The sequence below is a fragment of the Panthera uncia genome, chromosome B1, assembly GCF_023721935.1.
Source record: "Panthera uncia isolate 11264 chromosome B1, Puncia_PCG_1.0, whole genome shotgun sequence".
NCBI lineage: Eukaryota > Metazoa > Chordata > Mammalia > Carnivora > Felidae > Panthera > Panthera uncia.
Window position 1 is genome coordinate 199,066,260 of NC_064811.1, and position 12,606 is coordinate 199,078,865.

The 12,606-nt window shown below is 50.1% G+C and overlaps 1 protein-coding gene across 3 annotated transcripts in view; it reads right to left on the reverse strand.

The window, feature by feature from the left end:
- Nucleotides 1-12,606, reverse strand: part of DLGAP2 (DLG associated protein 2) — a 386,235-nt gene that overhangs the window by 63,245 nt on the left and 310,384 nt on the right. For all 3 annotated transcript variants that reach the window (XM_049631829.1, XM_049631830.1, XM_049631828.1), the window contains one exon: nucleotides 2,023-2,170. In XM_049631829.1, coding sequence (XP_049487786.1) covers nucleotides 2,023-2,170 — 148 coding nt within the window. The remainder of the gene's footprint in view (nucleotides 1-2,022; nucleotides 2,171-12,606) is intronic.

Sequence of the window (12,606 nt, forward strand, 5' to 3'; positions counted from 1 at the left end):
GGAAGGAAGGAAGGAAGGAAGGAAGGAAGGAAGGAAAAGAAAGAAAGGAAGGAAGGAAGGAAAGAAGGAAGGAAGGAAGGAGGAAGGAAGGAAGGAATGAAGGAAAGGAGGAAGGAGGGAAGGAAGGAAGGAAGGAAGGAAAAGGAAGGAAGGAAGGAAGGAAGGAAGGAAGGAAGGAAGGAAGGAAAGAAGAGAAAGGAAGGAAGGAAGGGAGGGAGGAAGGAAAGGAGGAAGGAAGGAAAGGAGGAAGGAGGGAAGGAAGGAAGGAAAGAAGGAAAAGGAAGGAAGGAAGGAAGGAAGGAAGGAAGGAAGGAAGGAAGGAAGGAAGGAGGGAGGGAGGAAGGAGGAAAGAGAAAGACAAAGCGTCTGCAGTGCAAACCTGGCCCTGCTGCAAACCTCGTGGGTCGTGTGTGACTCTGAGGCCCTACTTTGGCGACGCGGCTGCTGGAGGCGGAAAGGCCGCTGGCCTCTCAGGACAGGTGTGCGGGCGTGGGGAAGGGTGCCTCTGGGCACAGCCGCTCTCTTTAGCTACCACCTCCTGCCGTCACCTTGGGCTTTACTCTGAAACGGGGTGTGTCCCCAATCAAGTCGGTAATTACGGTAGTCTAGTTGCTGTCCGTCTGCTGTCGTTACTGCTGTTCTCATTATTATTAGCAGGGGCATTTGAGTTGGGACCATGGCGTGACCCTCTGTCCCGGTTCGCCCAGGGTCGGGGTCCGGGGCTAAGGCCGGCACGGCCCCGGTGTACAGGCTCAGGAACGGTCCTTTCCTTGTCATGGGGGGACAAAGGGTCACTGGCATTCTCTGCGGCGGATGGAGACCTCATCCTGTGTTTGAGGAGGAATCGTGTCTGAGCTGATTAACGAGTAAGGTCTTTCTTTCTTCGGTTGCGGGACAGGAAAAACCCGGACAGGGTAGGAGAAGAGGTCCGGAGCACGGCTTTCTGACGAGACAACAAACGGCAAGATGAGCAGGCTCTTGCTCTACGAGGCAGCGACAGCCTGGGCAAGAGAGTCTTCGGCTCGCTCGAGCCCCCGGCAAGCTGCCGGAAGCCTGCGGCACGATCCGTGAGCAGGAGGGACCGCGTACTTACGGCCACTGCTACCATGATCCTGCGGTGGCACTGAGGACTCAGCACGTGCCCCTGTCTGCGCAGCGATGCCCGGCACCCTCCAGCCACCGCCCCGCGCGCTGTGCGAGCTGGACTGCCTCTCCCTACCACCCTGGGTGGCCGCCTTACTCTCCGCACCGACGGGAAAGAAGTTCGCGATGGTTGAGGGACTGCACAGGCTACGGGTGTCAGAGGCAGCGGGCCGCCCTCTCGGCGCCCGCCCTGCAGTGAGCGGAAGGAGGCACGTGGTGGAGCCCTGAAAACCTCCGGCACCGCTCTTAACGGCAGCTGAAACCAGTAAGCAACCTGTTTAGTCAAAAACTTAGAGATGCAATTCCTAGCGATTCTCCGGCATACGGCTCATCTTGCTCTGGCGCGTTCTTCGCACAGCTCAGAGCAGGGCGGGAACGCCTGTGGGGTCCCCGACTCGCCGGCGGCCACACCCGCCGTTCACCCGGGGCCACGGATCCCACCGGGGCCGCGTGTGAAGCCGGGCATGGTCCTCTGAGCCCGACAGACACGACTCTGGGGGCACCAAGCACCACCCACCACTTTCACCTCTTCTTACTGGACCCCCAGCGTCCGCGGTGGAGGCCAGCACAGACAGCCTGACTGTCACGGCCCTGCCCCGCCCGTGTCAGCGGGGAAGCCGCCTGGGGAGAGGACAGTCTGAGCTGAGGCAGCCGAGGCGCCACCCCTTACCCAGAGGAGGCCGGCGTAGGGGGCGTGGAGAACCGAGTCTCACAGGGTCCCTGCGTCTGCAGCCAGACGATGCCAGGCAGGAACGTCACCTGCGTTCGCTGCCTTCCTCGGACACGGGCGGGGCCGCCGTCCCCCGAGCAGGTGACTGCCGTGAGGACGTGGCTTCAGAGACCGGACCCGAGGGAGAGGGGACGGAGAGGGTTCCCAACCTGGCTCACACAGCTGGCCTGACTCAGGGTGCTGACGGCTCTCATGTAGCTCTGGTTCCGGGAGCGGAATTTCGGGGAGTTGTACTTGGCAGAGGGGTCCAGGCTGTGGGCAGCAGACACGTCCCTTGCGGCTTGCAGGTAGCTCTGGCTAAAAGAGAAAAAGAAATGAAGAGAAAGGCGTTCCGTGAGCATGCACCGAAGGGGGAGAGCAGGTGAGGGGCGTTCCAGCCGCCACCGAGCGGCTGTTAGAAAATTTCCAGCCACGTGTTTGTCTTTTGACGGACAGCTTGGTCTTGGGCGAATACCCGCAGGTTCAGCTACAGAAGTAATGGCGGGGAGGGAGTGGTGTTATTTACAAAGCTTCTTGGAAAGCTGGCTTTTTATGGCCAGGTAGGGAAGTCCGGATCGTTCCACACAAACGAAACAGGGCGCTGGAAAGCACTGGAACCGTTCACACAGCACAACAGCGGACCTGGCTCCTGAATTTAAGCCCAAACCCTGAGAGTCTCATAAAAATCATGTTAGCTTCTGGCAACTTTACGCATTCGGAAAAATAAAGTTAAAAAAGAGGCCAGCCTTCCGTTTTCGCTTGTGCAACGTCGTCCAGACTCTGGGATGGGAGGACAGAAAGAGCAGACTAAGAAGTCAACTGCGTCTCATTATCCTAACGGTCATCTTCCTCCAAATGCTCCTAAAAATCAGTGTTCTCTGATCCCCTTTCTTGCTATTTTCTAAAATGTTAAAAGTATGGGAAGACCGTGAGGGCGTCTGGCAGATGGAAAGGTCGGCTTAGCTTAAACTCCTGGCCAACTGAATTCCCTTTCTTTCAAGTTCTGTTGACAATCTTTCCATAATAAAAACTCAATTTATCTGAGCAAACACTGGAGTAGTAAGAAGGGAATTAGCCATTCTTCTTTCCTGTGCTGGGTCACACCGGGACACTCGACAGGGCCAGCACACCTGTCTGCATGTAAACATGTACCCAAATACTGGATTGCCAGGGTCTGGCTCCGTGGCCGGTTAAAGTAAGCGCCTTGCCGTTCAGAGCAAATTCCAGACGCAATTTGTTTTCTCTGTGATTTACTTCTTTCTTTGAAAATGGGACAGCAGACAAGGGCTTGGGCTCTGTGACACGTGCAGATTAAACAAAGCCCATTTATTACAGATTTGAAGTCGTTGTTTCTGCTAAAATCAATAACGCTCATTTATATATAAATAGAATACAATTTATATTACGAATTATTATTATGGTGATTTTTGCTTCAAAACCAGGTGTGTAACATTCCGGCTCCCTTCGCTCAAAACAAAACAAAGACAGAGAAGGAAACTGGCATAAGGCAGGTCTGGTGTGGGCACATGACGGGGACAGCGGCTCCGCCTGGACGCCTTGTGTGACCCCCCTGCTTCAGCCTGGGGATCCACACCCACACCAGGGCGGGCGCCAGGCCTGACCACCAGCAAGACGGGTGAGCAATCCCCACGTGTGGCCACCCACTGTGGATGTGGCAGGGAAGTGGTCAGAGTCCGTGGGAGCGGCAAAAAACCAACAGACGGCAGCCAGGACTGTGTGGGGGCGAGAGGGCCGGGCCCCCTCATCAGTGTTTGTGTGTGTGTGCTGTCCCTCGTCCTGTGTGCACGTGTGGGCACAGCCTCTGTGCAAACCCCTGACTTAGGCTCCTGGCTCACTTCTGACTCTGCAAAAATGCAAGCGTTCTGCATTTCTCCCTCCTTCTGTTTCCTTGACATGGCTCATTTCACACCTTGCATTTCTGCCGGTTGGTACTGATTTCGCACTTTCTTCCTACAGACTAGCTCTCCCCTGTGACTGACACGACCACCTCGCGTGGTGACATGCTCGGGTCTCAGAGCCCCTAAAGAACGATTGGTGTTTGTCTCTGAATCGGCGCTTTTAGCCCATGCCGGGCGCCGTGAGTGAACACGTGTCCTCGGAATGAGAGCAGATGACCCTTTTGGTGGCTTTTGGATGGCACTCACACATGATTTGGTATATGTTGCGATTCTATGTTTCAAACATGTTTTCTAACTCCCGTGACCTCTCTCTTCCCAAACCGGGCATGCCACTTAGAGAAAAGTTGCCATTGTAGAACGCTGAACACATTCTTTTTTTTTTCTTTTGAACAGTGACTCACAATAGTTAACACTGGCTGCATGCTCTTGTGCTGTGATCGTTCCACATTGTAAAAACGGGACACGGCGTGGCTGGAGTAGGCTCACACAGAGTGCATGGCCCAGCCAGACTCTGTGCATGCATCTGGCTGCAGAATTCATGCCTTCAGCCCCAAGATCACAGCTACGGAGTCATAGAAGCAGACAGCCCCAAAAGCATGGTCCTCCATTACTGGAGGACCAACTTCAGCCTCATTAGGCTTAATAGAATATTTTTATTTTTTTTTAATTTTTTTAACGTTTATTTATTTTTGAGACAGAGAGAGACAGAGCATGAACGGGGGAGGGTCAGAGAGAGAGGGAGACACAGAATCTGAAACAGGCTCCAGGCTCTGAGCTGTCATCACAGAGACCGACGTGGGGCTCGAACTCACGGACCGTGAGATCGTGACCTGAGCCGAAGTCGGACGCTTAACCGACTGAGCCACCCAGGTGCCCCAATAGAATATTTTTAGTTTTTTTCATGTTTATTTATTTTTGACAGAGAGAGAGAGAGAGAGAGAGAGAGAAAGAGGCAGAGACAGAGCATGAGCAGGGGAGGGGCAGAGGGAGAGGGAGACACAGAATCCGAAGCAGGCTCCAGGCTCCGGGCTGTCGGCACAGAGCCTGACGTGGGGCTCAAACCCACGAACCGTGAGGTCATGACCTGAACTGAAGTCGGATGCTTATCTGACTGAGCCACTGAGGCGCCCCTTGAATTTTGTTTTTATTGTAATGGTTTAGCATTTTATGATACAGTGTCCCGAGGACCAGCTGTCTTTGTAAATCACAGACCTGGAGGCTGAAAAGCAGGAAGCAAGACTAAGAGGCACAACTGGGGTTAGAAGCCAGCATCATGTGTCTTCTGCACAGGACATACCAAGATCCCCGGGAACCCTGACCCCAGGACACTCCCGTTCCTCCCTAGAAACCATCCTCGGGAATCCTATAGCATTTTGAAACCCCCTCGAAGCCCCTTGGTTACTTCCTCAAATCGACACTTTCTACCTTGGGATGCTCGTTGTCAGGGGTAGAGGTTATTTTCACGCATAGGTTGGCAGCAGCTGAGGAAATGTTAAAAGGAAACTATAAAAAGTTTTCCAGAATAACATGAAGGTATTTTTTCCAGTTCTTTCCCTTCCAAACTACACCCACACTGGACAGTCTTGTGTGCACAGGCACCAGGGAGACCCGTGTTGGAAGGCTGCGAGAGGGACGGTGACCACACAGCGGGGAGGAGGCTTCTAGAATTCCCACGTCTCCCTTCCTGCCCGCGGCCATTCTGGGCCCATGGGCTGCATCCCAGGCTGACAAGCCTCTTCTGCGACCTCAGATGCTTGAAACACAGGCTCACAGAACGAAATACATGCTAACCAGGCCTCTGCTTTCAGCTGCGTAGATCCATATAAACAGACTCGAAGATGTAGACAAACCACCCCTTTATGTTGGTCTCCTTAGGAAAGTGGTGAAGGCTGATTCAGATTGCGTGAGGGAGAAATAGAAGGAAGCCATTTTATCCACCCTGAACGTGTCCGTTCCACACGCAGAGGGCATCGCTCCACACTATGAAGAGCTGCGTGGTGCTTCTGTGGTCGTGCATTCATTCTCCTGCTTGGGGCACAGTGTCCGCTGATTATTCGTCCGAGGGGCAGAAAGGTGGAACAGGCGTGAGCCCCAAGGCCGGAGGGTGACGCGGAGCAAGGTCACCGGTCACCACAGGGGAGCAGGGATGGAGAGGAAGGGCCACCTGGGCGTCAGGGAGCCAGCGAGGCCGAGGCGAGGAGACCAGGCTGTGGGGGCAGCTCTCAGCGCAATCAGGGGTCACAGAGGCCACCGGGGAAATGACTTCGGTGGATTTGGGGCAGAAACTGACCGCAGCAAAGACAAGAAAGTGATAGTGTAAGTGACCATTTCAAACAATTTGTTGCATTTGTCCATGCGGAGGACAGCGCCGGGGTCATCTGAGAAAAGTCGTGAGTTCTGGGGGGACGAGTCCATGTGTTTTTGGGAAGTGAGAAGATGCTGTGGGAAGGACACTTGGGCGGGGGAGGCAAGAGAGGCCCCCGTGTGAACACGGCTCTGCCTGGGAGCTGGGTCCGGGGCGGGGGGCGGGGGGCGGGGGGCGGGGGGCAGGGATGGAAGCTGGCCTGTGTTCCCTTTGCTCAACCCCTGCTCCCGCGTCCCTAGAGACGGGCTCCTGCGTCCCCTCAGACGGGCTCCCACATCCCCAGAGATGCTCCCATGTCCCCAAAGACGGGCTCCCAAGTCCCGGGAGACGGGCTCCCGCATCCCCTCAGACGGGCTTCCCTCAGAGTCCTGTCCCCAAGGAGGACAGGCCCCCGTGTCCCTGCGGACGGTCCCTGCTCAGGGAGCGTCTACCAGGTGAGGATCAGGACTTGACGCACAGCGTTCACTGAACAGTGGGGATGTTCTCCACGGTAGGCTGAGAGTGGGGCCTTCACCTGGCGAGCGCTTGGTTAACAGACGTCGCATTGAATCTGTCCCTCAGGAGGCCTGGACGCGGCCAGGGGGGCCCAGAGTGGCGGCTCTCCATTGTCTTCCAGGGAGTCTGGTGAGGGTGTCTCCTGGGGGCGGGGGCAGCTGATAGGGGAGGGGCTGCCCGGATGGGACCCCATTTTTCCATGCGAGATTCTGCCTCAAGCGAACATTTCAACCGTTTGAACAGTTGCGACAAGAAGAAAAAGATTTTTTTCCCTCTAAAATGGAAATCGTAGAACAGAAGTAGAAATACCCACTACGTTTTCATTGGTGGAAGCAGTCGATCCGCAGCAAGATGCACGGGTCTCGAACACACAACCTGGGCAAGTTCTGTAAGCCACACCCTCCCTGGGATCTTGTGTCCCCACCCTCCTCGTTTAAGCCCCTGTAGCGGCCCTGAAGCGCTATCTCACCAGAGCTGTACTTCTCGTTCCCGCGGTGACCATTTGTGTATCTTCTCTTGCGACGGGACTTTTCAGCTTTTCTAGTTTAAAAATTGGGTTGCCTGGCTCACGGTTCTGTTTTGTGGGGCTCTTCCTACATCGGACATTCAGCGCCCTTGTCAGACACGAATGCCAGACGTTTTCCTTCACTCTGGGGCTGGCCTTGTCCAGTTTCTCACCGGTGTCTTCGGACGAGCACAGGTCTCACACGTGCCGGTGAGATCCACTCTCTGGCCACACCGATGTAATCTCTTCGAGCGGTTCTTAACCGAGGGAGTTTCCCCCTCCCGTGGGACAAGTTCTGGGGAAAGTTTGGGTCACCACCACTCGGGGGAGGGGCATGTAACGGCCGCAGCCAGAGATGAGGTTGCACGTCCAGCAGGTGCACAGAAGGCTCCCGAGGAAAGAGTCGTCTGGCCCCAAATATCAGTAGTGCTGTGGCCGAGAAACCCTGTTCTACTCTTGCTCCAAATCACACTGTCTTCCAACCAACAACAGCCTCAGCCGCACGTCCCTCAAGTGCACACTGCACAGTCACCACAGTAGACTATACTTGGGGCCACGAAACAACGCGAATTCACGCTTAGCCCGATGGAGACGCCAAAATAATTTCGGACGTGTGTGTGGTAGCTAAGAGGGACCAGCAATGAGCCCAGGGAGCGCCTGCCTCTTGGCTTCCAAACACCATTCCCTACAAGGTGAGGGGGTCCTTGAAGAGGTGCGGTGTTCTGCGTCTGGACTGGGACAAAAAGCCAAGAACATGAGTTGCCCAGTTTTGTTCTTTGTCAACATTGTTTGGCTCTTCCAACCTTGTTTGCATTTTGATGTATATTTGAGAATTTTCCTGTCAGTTTGTCCAGGAGCAGTGTTTGTGGTTTCTGGAGTAGAGATTCGATGACGCTGTTGAGATATTTAAAACCCTTTTACAAATAACAAGTGTTGGCGAGGATGTAGAAAAAAGGAAGACCTTATACATTGCTGGTGGGGACATAAGCTGGTGTGGCTGCTCTGGAAAACAGCATGGAGGCTCCTCAGAAAACCAAAATGCAACTACTATAAGATCCCATAGGGGCACCTGGGTGGCTCAGTCGGTTGAGCGTCCGACTACAGCTCAGGTCACGATCTCACGGACCGTGAGTTCGAGCCCCGCGTGGGGCTCTGGGCTGACAGCTCGGAGCCTGGAGCCTGCTTCCAGTTCTGTGTCTCCCTCTCTCTCTGCCCCTCCCCCGTTCATGCTCTGTCTCTCTCTGTCTCAAAATAAATAAACGTTAAAAAAAATTAAAAAAAAAAAAAGATCCCATAATTCCACTACTAGGTATTAACCCAAAGAAACTAAAAACACGAATTTCAGGAATACATGCACCTCTGTGTTTACTGCAGTATTATTTACAATAGCCAAGACAAGGAAGCGACCTAATTGTCCGTCAATAGATGACCAGATAAAGAAGATCTCTCTCTCTCTCTCTCTCTCTCTCACACTAGAATATTACACAGCCATGAAAAAGTATGAAATCTTGCCACTTAGACAACAGGACTAGGATATTACGTTAAATGAAATAAGGCAGATAGAGAAAGACAACTAGCACATGATTTCCTGCATATGTGGAATCTCAATAAAAAACAAATAAACAAAAAACAGAAATAGACTGTTATACACAGAGAACAGCTGCTTGTTGCCAGAGAGGAGGGTGGCAGGTGAATGAGCAAAATAGGTGAAGAAGATTGCCAAGTACAAACTCTCCAAAACCCCACAAATTTTACATTTCCAATTGTTCATTGAGAAATATGGTTGATTTTTACATTATTTGGCTACTGACCTGGCCTTGGTAAATGCCAATATTTGTTGTAGTATTTGTTTTGTATTTTCCTTAGGTTTTTTGTGTGAACGGTCTTGTCTTCTGAGAATAAACAGAATGAAGTTCTTTTTTAGTCTCGATTTTGTTTGTCTTGCTTGCCTTATTACTGGCTATCCTCCGCTCTAATGTTAAGGACAAATGGTGAGGGTTGATGCCCTATCTTTTACCCAATCTTAGATAATTTTAATATGTATATTGGCTCTCCACCCAACTGGAGAAGTTTCCCTTTTATTCCAGAGTTGCTGAGATTTTTATTTTTTTCCTCATGTCTTGGTTTCTTCTTTACTTACTAATATGGTAGATCCCTTCATTGATTTTTAGAGAGAGATTAAGCTAACCATGCATTCCTGGAATAAACCCTATTTGGTCATGAAGAAACTGCACTTGGTTCTCTTTATATATTATTGGATTTGGAATGTTAATATTTTGTTATTTTAAAACAATACATTGCTCAGTAAGTGCCTTTTTTGGGTAACACTTTTGGTATCAGAGTGAAGCAGCCTCCATAAAATAAGTTGAGAAGTATCATATTCCTTCACTCTCCAGTTAATAAGTTTTTACATGATTTGTGTTATTATTTCCTTTAGGATTTAATGGAAATTTACCAGTGAAACTATTGTGGCCAAAAATTTTCTTTGTGGGAATGTTTTTAATAGTGAATTAAATCTTTGAAATACATCGTAGAGCTATATGGATTTTCTATTTCTTCTTCCGTGGATTTTTCTATTTATATTTCTTTCTATGAAAAACTATGTTTTTGAAGGAATTAGTCCAATTCATATAAGCTGTAGAATTTATTGGCATAAATTTGTTCACAGTTTCCCCTTATTTCCTTTTTTTTTTAATGTTTATTTATTTTGAGAGAGAGAGAGAGAGAGAGAGAGAGACAGACAGACAGACAGAGCATGAGCGAGGCAGGGGCAGAGAGAAAGAGAGGGAGACACAGAATTTGAAGCAGGCTCCAGGCTCTGAGCTGTCAGCACAAAGCTCAACGTGGGCCTTGAACCCACCAATCATGAGATCATGACCCGAGCCAAAGTCAGACGCTTAACCGACTTAGCCATCCAGGCACCTCTGCCCCTTATTTTCCTTTTCATCTCTGTTGGATCTACAATAATTCCCTTTTATGTTCCTAATATTTATAATATGTGTTTTCTTCCTCTCCCCACTCCCCCTTTTTTGGTGGTCAGTCTTGCTAGGGGTTTATCAACTTTTCAAATTACCAAAACTTTTTCCTTCTGCATTCTCAATCTGCCCTTGAGCAGTGAACTTCTCACTCTTCTGTTCCTGAAATGTCAGTTGGTTCTTTCCATGATCTGTTCACTCATCAAGACCATCTTTTCCTTTAAGACCTAGAACCTTATAATAGCTGTGTTTATATTACATAGAAGACCTTATCATAGCTGCTTTAAAGTTCTTCTTGGCTAAGCCCAACATCTGGGTCATCTCAGGTGTTCATTTTTTTTCTTGTTAGCGAGTATCACTTTGCTACAACTTTGCATGTTTTTTTTTCCTCTTCTTTTTTCTTAGGTAAAATGGACATTGTTGATAGAGACTCTGGATCCTGTTATCTTCCTCTGAAGAGTATGGATTTTTGTTCTGGTGGATCCTCCTGAGCTGGTGGGTGTGTGGTTAGACACATTCACAGGATGTGTCTGCAGAAAGCTCCAAGTATTTGCTGAGTTCAATGTTCACCGTGTTCAGGTCTCTTGCTATTTTTGAGACACCGTGATTTGCTGGGCTTCAGTCCCTAACTTTTAATCACCTTCAGTGCCAGCAGCTGAAAACTAAACTCAGTTTAGGGGTCACCAGTGTTTATGCAGATTTGGGGGTTCCCTCACTATGGCTCCTTTGCTTCTGTGTTGTCCCTTTGCATCCCCCAACCCGTACCTCCTTCCACTCTGGAAGTTCCAAATCCTATTCCTCAACATCCAAAGTTATGACTGAAGCCCTTTGCTTAAATCCTTACCACCTCATGCCATGAGGACTAGATTCATATATGTGTGGACTTCACTGAACGTGCTCCTTTGGCAGTGTTTGAATACTATCCACTTCCTGCTCGCTGTTTTTTGCTGTCCTGTCCTGTTGTTTTTAGTATACATGTTTATATATATTGCATATAAAACAGATAGATACAGCTGGTCCTTGAACAATGCAGGTTCAGGGAACCTAATTGAGAATCCATGTTTTGACCCACCCCAGCCTCTACTAATAACTTAATGTTGACCGGAAGAAAGACTTACCGATAACATAAACAGTTGATCAACACATATGTTATATATTAGATGTATTATATACCATATTCTTACAATAAGATAAGCTGGAGAAGAGAAAATGCTGTTTTGAAATTCACAAAGAAGAGAAAATACATTTACGGTACTGTATTTATTTAAAAAAATCTGTGTATAGGGGCGCCTGGGTGGCTCAGTCAGTTAAGCGTCCGACTTCGGCTCAGGTCACGATCTCGCGGTCCATGAGTTCGAGCCCCGCGTCGGGCTCTGTGCTGACAGCTCAGAGCCTGGAGCCTGTTTCAGATTCTGTGTCTCCCTCTCTCTGATCCTCCCCCATTCATGCTCTGTCTCTCTCTGTCTCAAAAATAAACATTAAAAATTTTTTTTTAAAAATTTAAAAAAATAAAAAAATCTGTGTATAGGAGCGCCTGGGTGGCTCAGTCAGTTAAGCATCCGACTTCGGCTCAGGTCATGATCTCATGGTTCGTGAGTTTGAGCCCCATATAGGGCTCTGTGCTGACAGCTGGGAATCTGGAGCCTGCTTCGGATTCTGTGTCTCCCACTGTCTGTGCCCCTCCCCTGCTCACACTCTGTCTCTCTCTCTCTCAAAAGTAAGATAAATTAAAAAAAAAATCTGTGTATAAGAGGATCTGCATGGTTCAAACCCATGTTGTTTCAGGGTCAGCTGTATATATTTGTAGCAGATATACAACATATTCCAGGATTTAGAACTGCTTTCTGTAGGAGAGCCAGTTCTCGAGAACTCTTACTCATTAAGTCTTATTTTTGAAAATTATGTGGTCATGGTGGCACTTGTCCTTTGTCTGGCTCACTAACATCCCAATTATTTCGTTGTTACTCGTTTAGGGAATTCATGACTGTGAGAGGCAGTCTGGCTCCTGTCACGGGACCAAACAGACCCCCTCAGGCCGCGGTGTGGACACACGGCCTACGTTCCTTCAGTGAGATGCGTTTTCCAGAGGCTCGAGGTGACGGCTAGGGGGAGCCCATGTTGTTGATGGCGCACGAGTTTACCGAGCAGCTGTGGGCTTAGAGCCCACTTCTGGCATATGTAGGGGGTCCTGCGAGAGTGTGCACACGGTCCTACGAGCACCCCGTGCGACAATGGAGCCTTGCAGCCTGGGCGGTAAGTGCTCAGAGTGACCCCTGAGGCCACACCTGCATTTATAGGGAGCGGTGTCTCTAAGGTCCGTCTGGGTCTGCCACAAGTCTCCCTCAGGTTCATTTTTTTTTTTTAACGTTTTTATTTATTTTTGAGACAGAGAGAGACAGAGCATGAACGGGGGAAGGGCAGAGAGAGAGGGAGACACAGAACTGGAAGCAGGCTCCAGGCTCCGAGCCATCAGCCCAGAGCCCGACGCGGGGCTC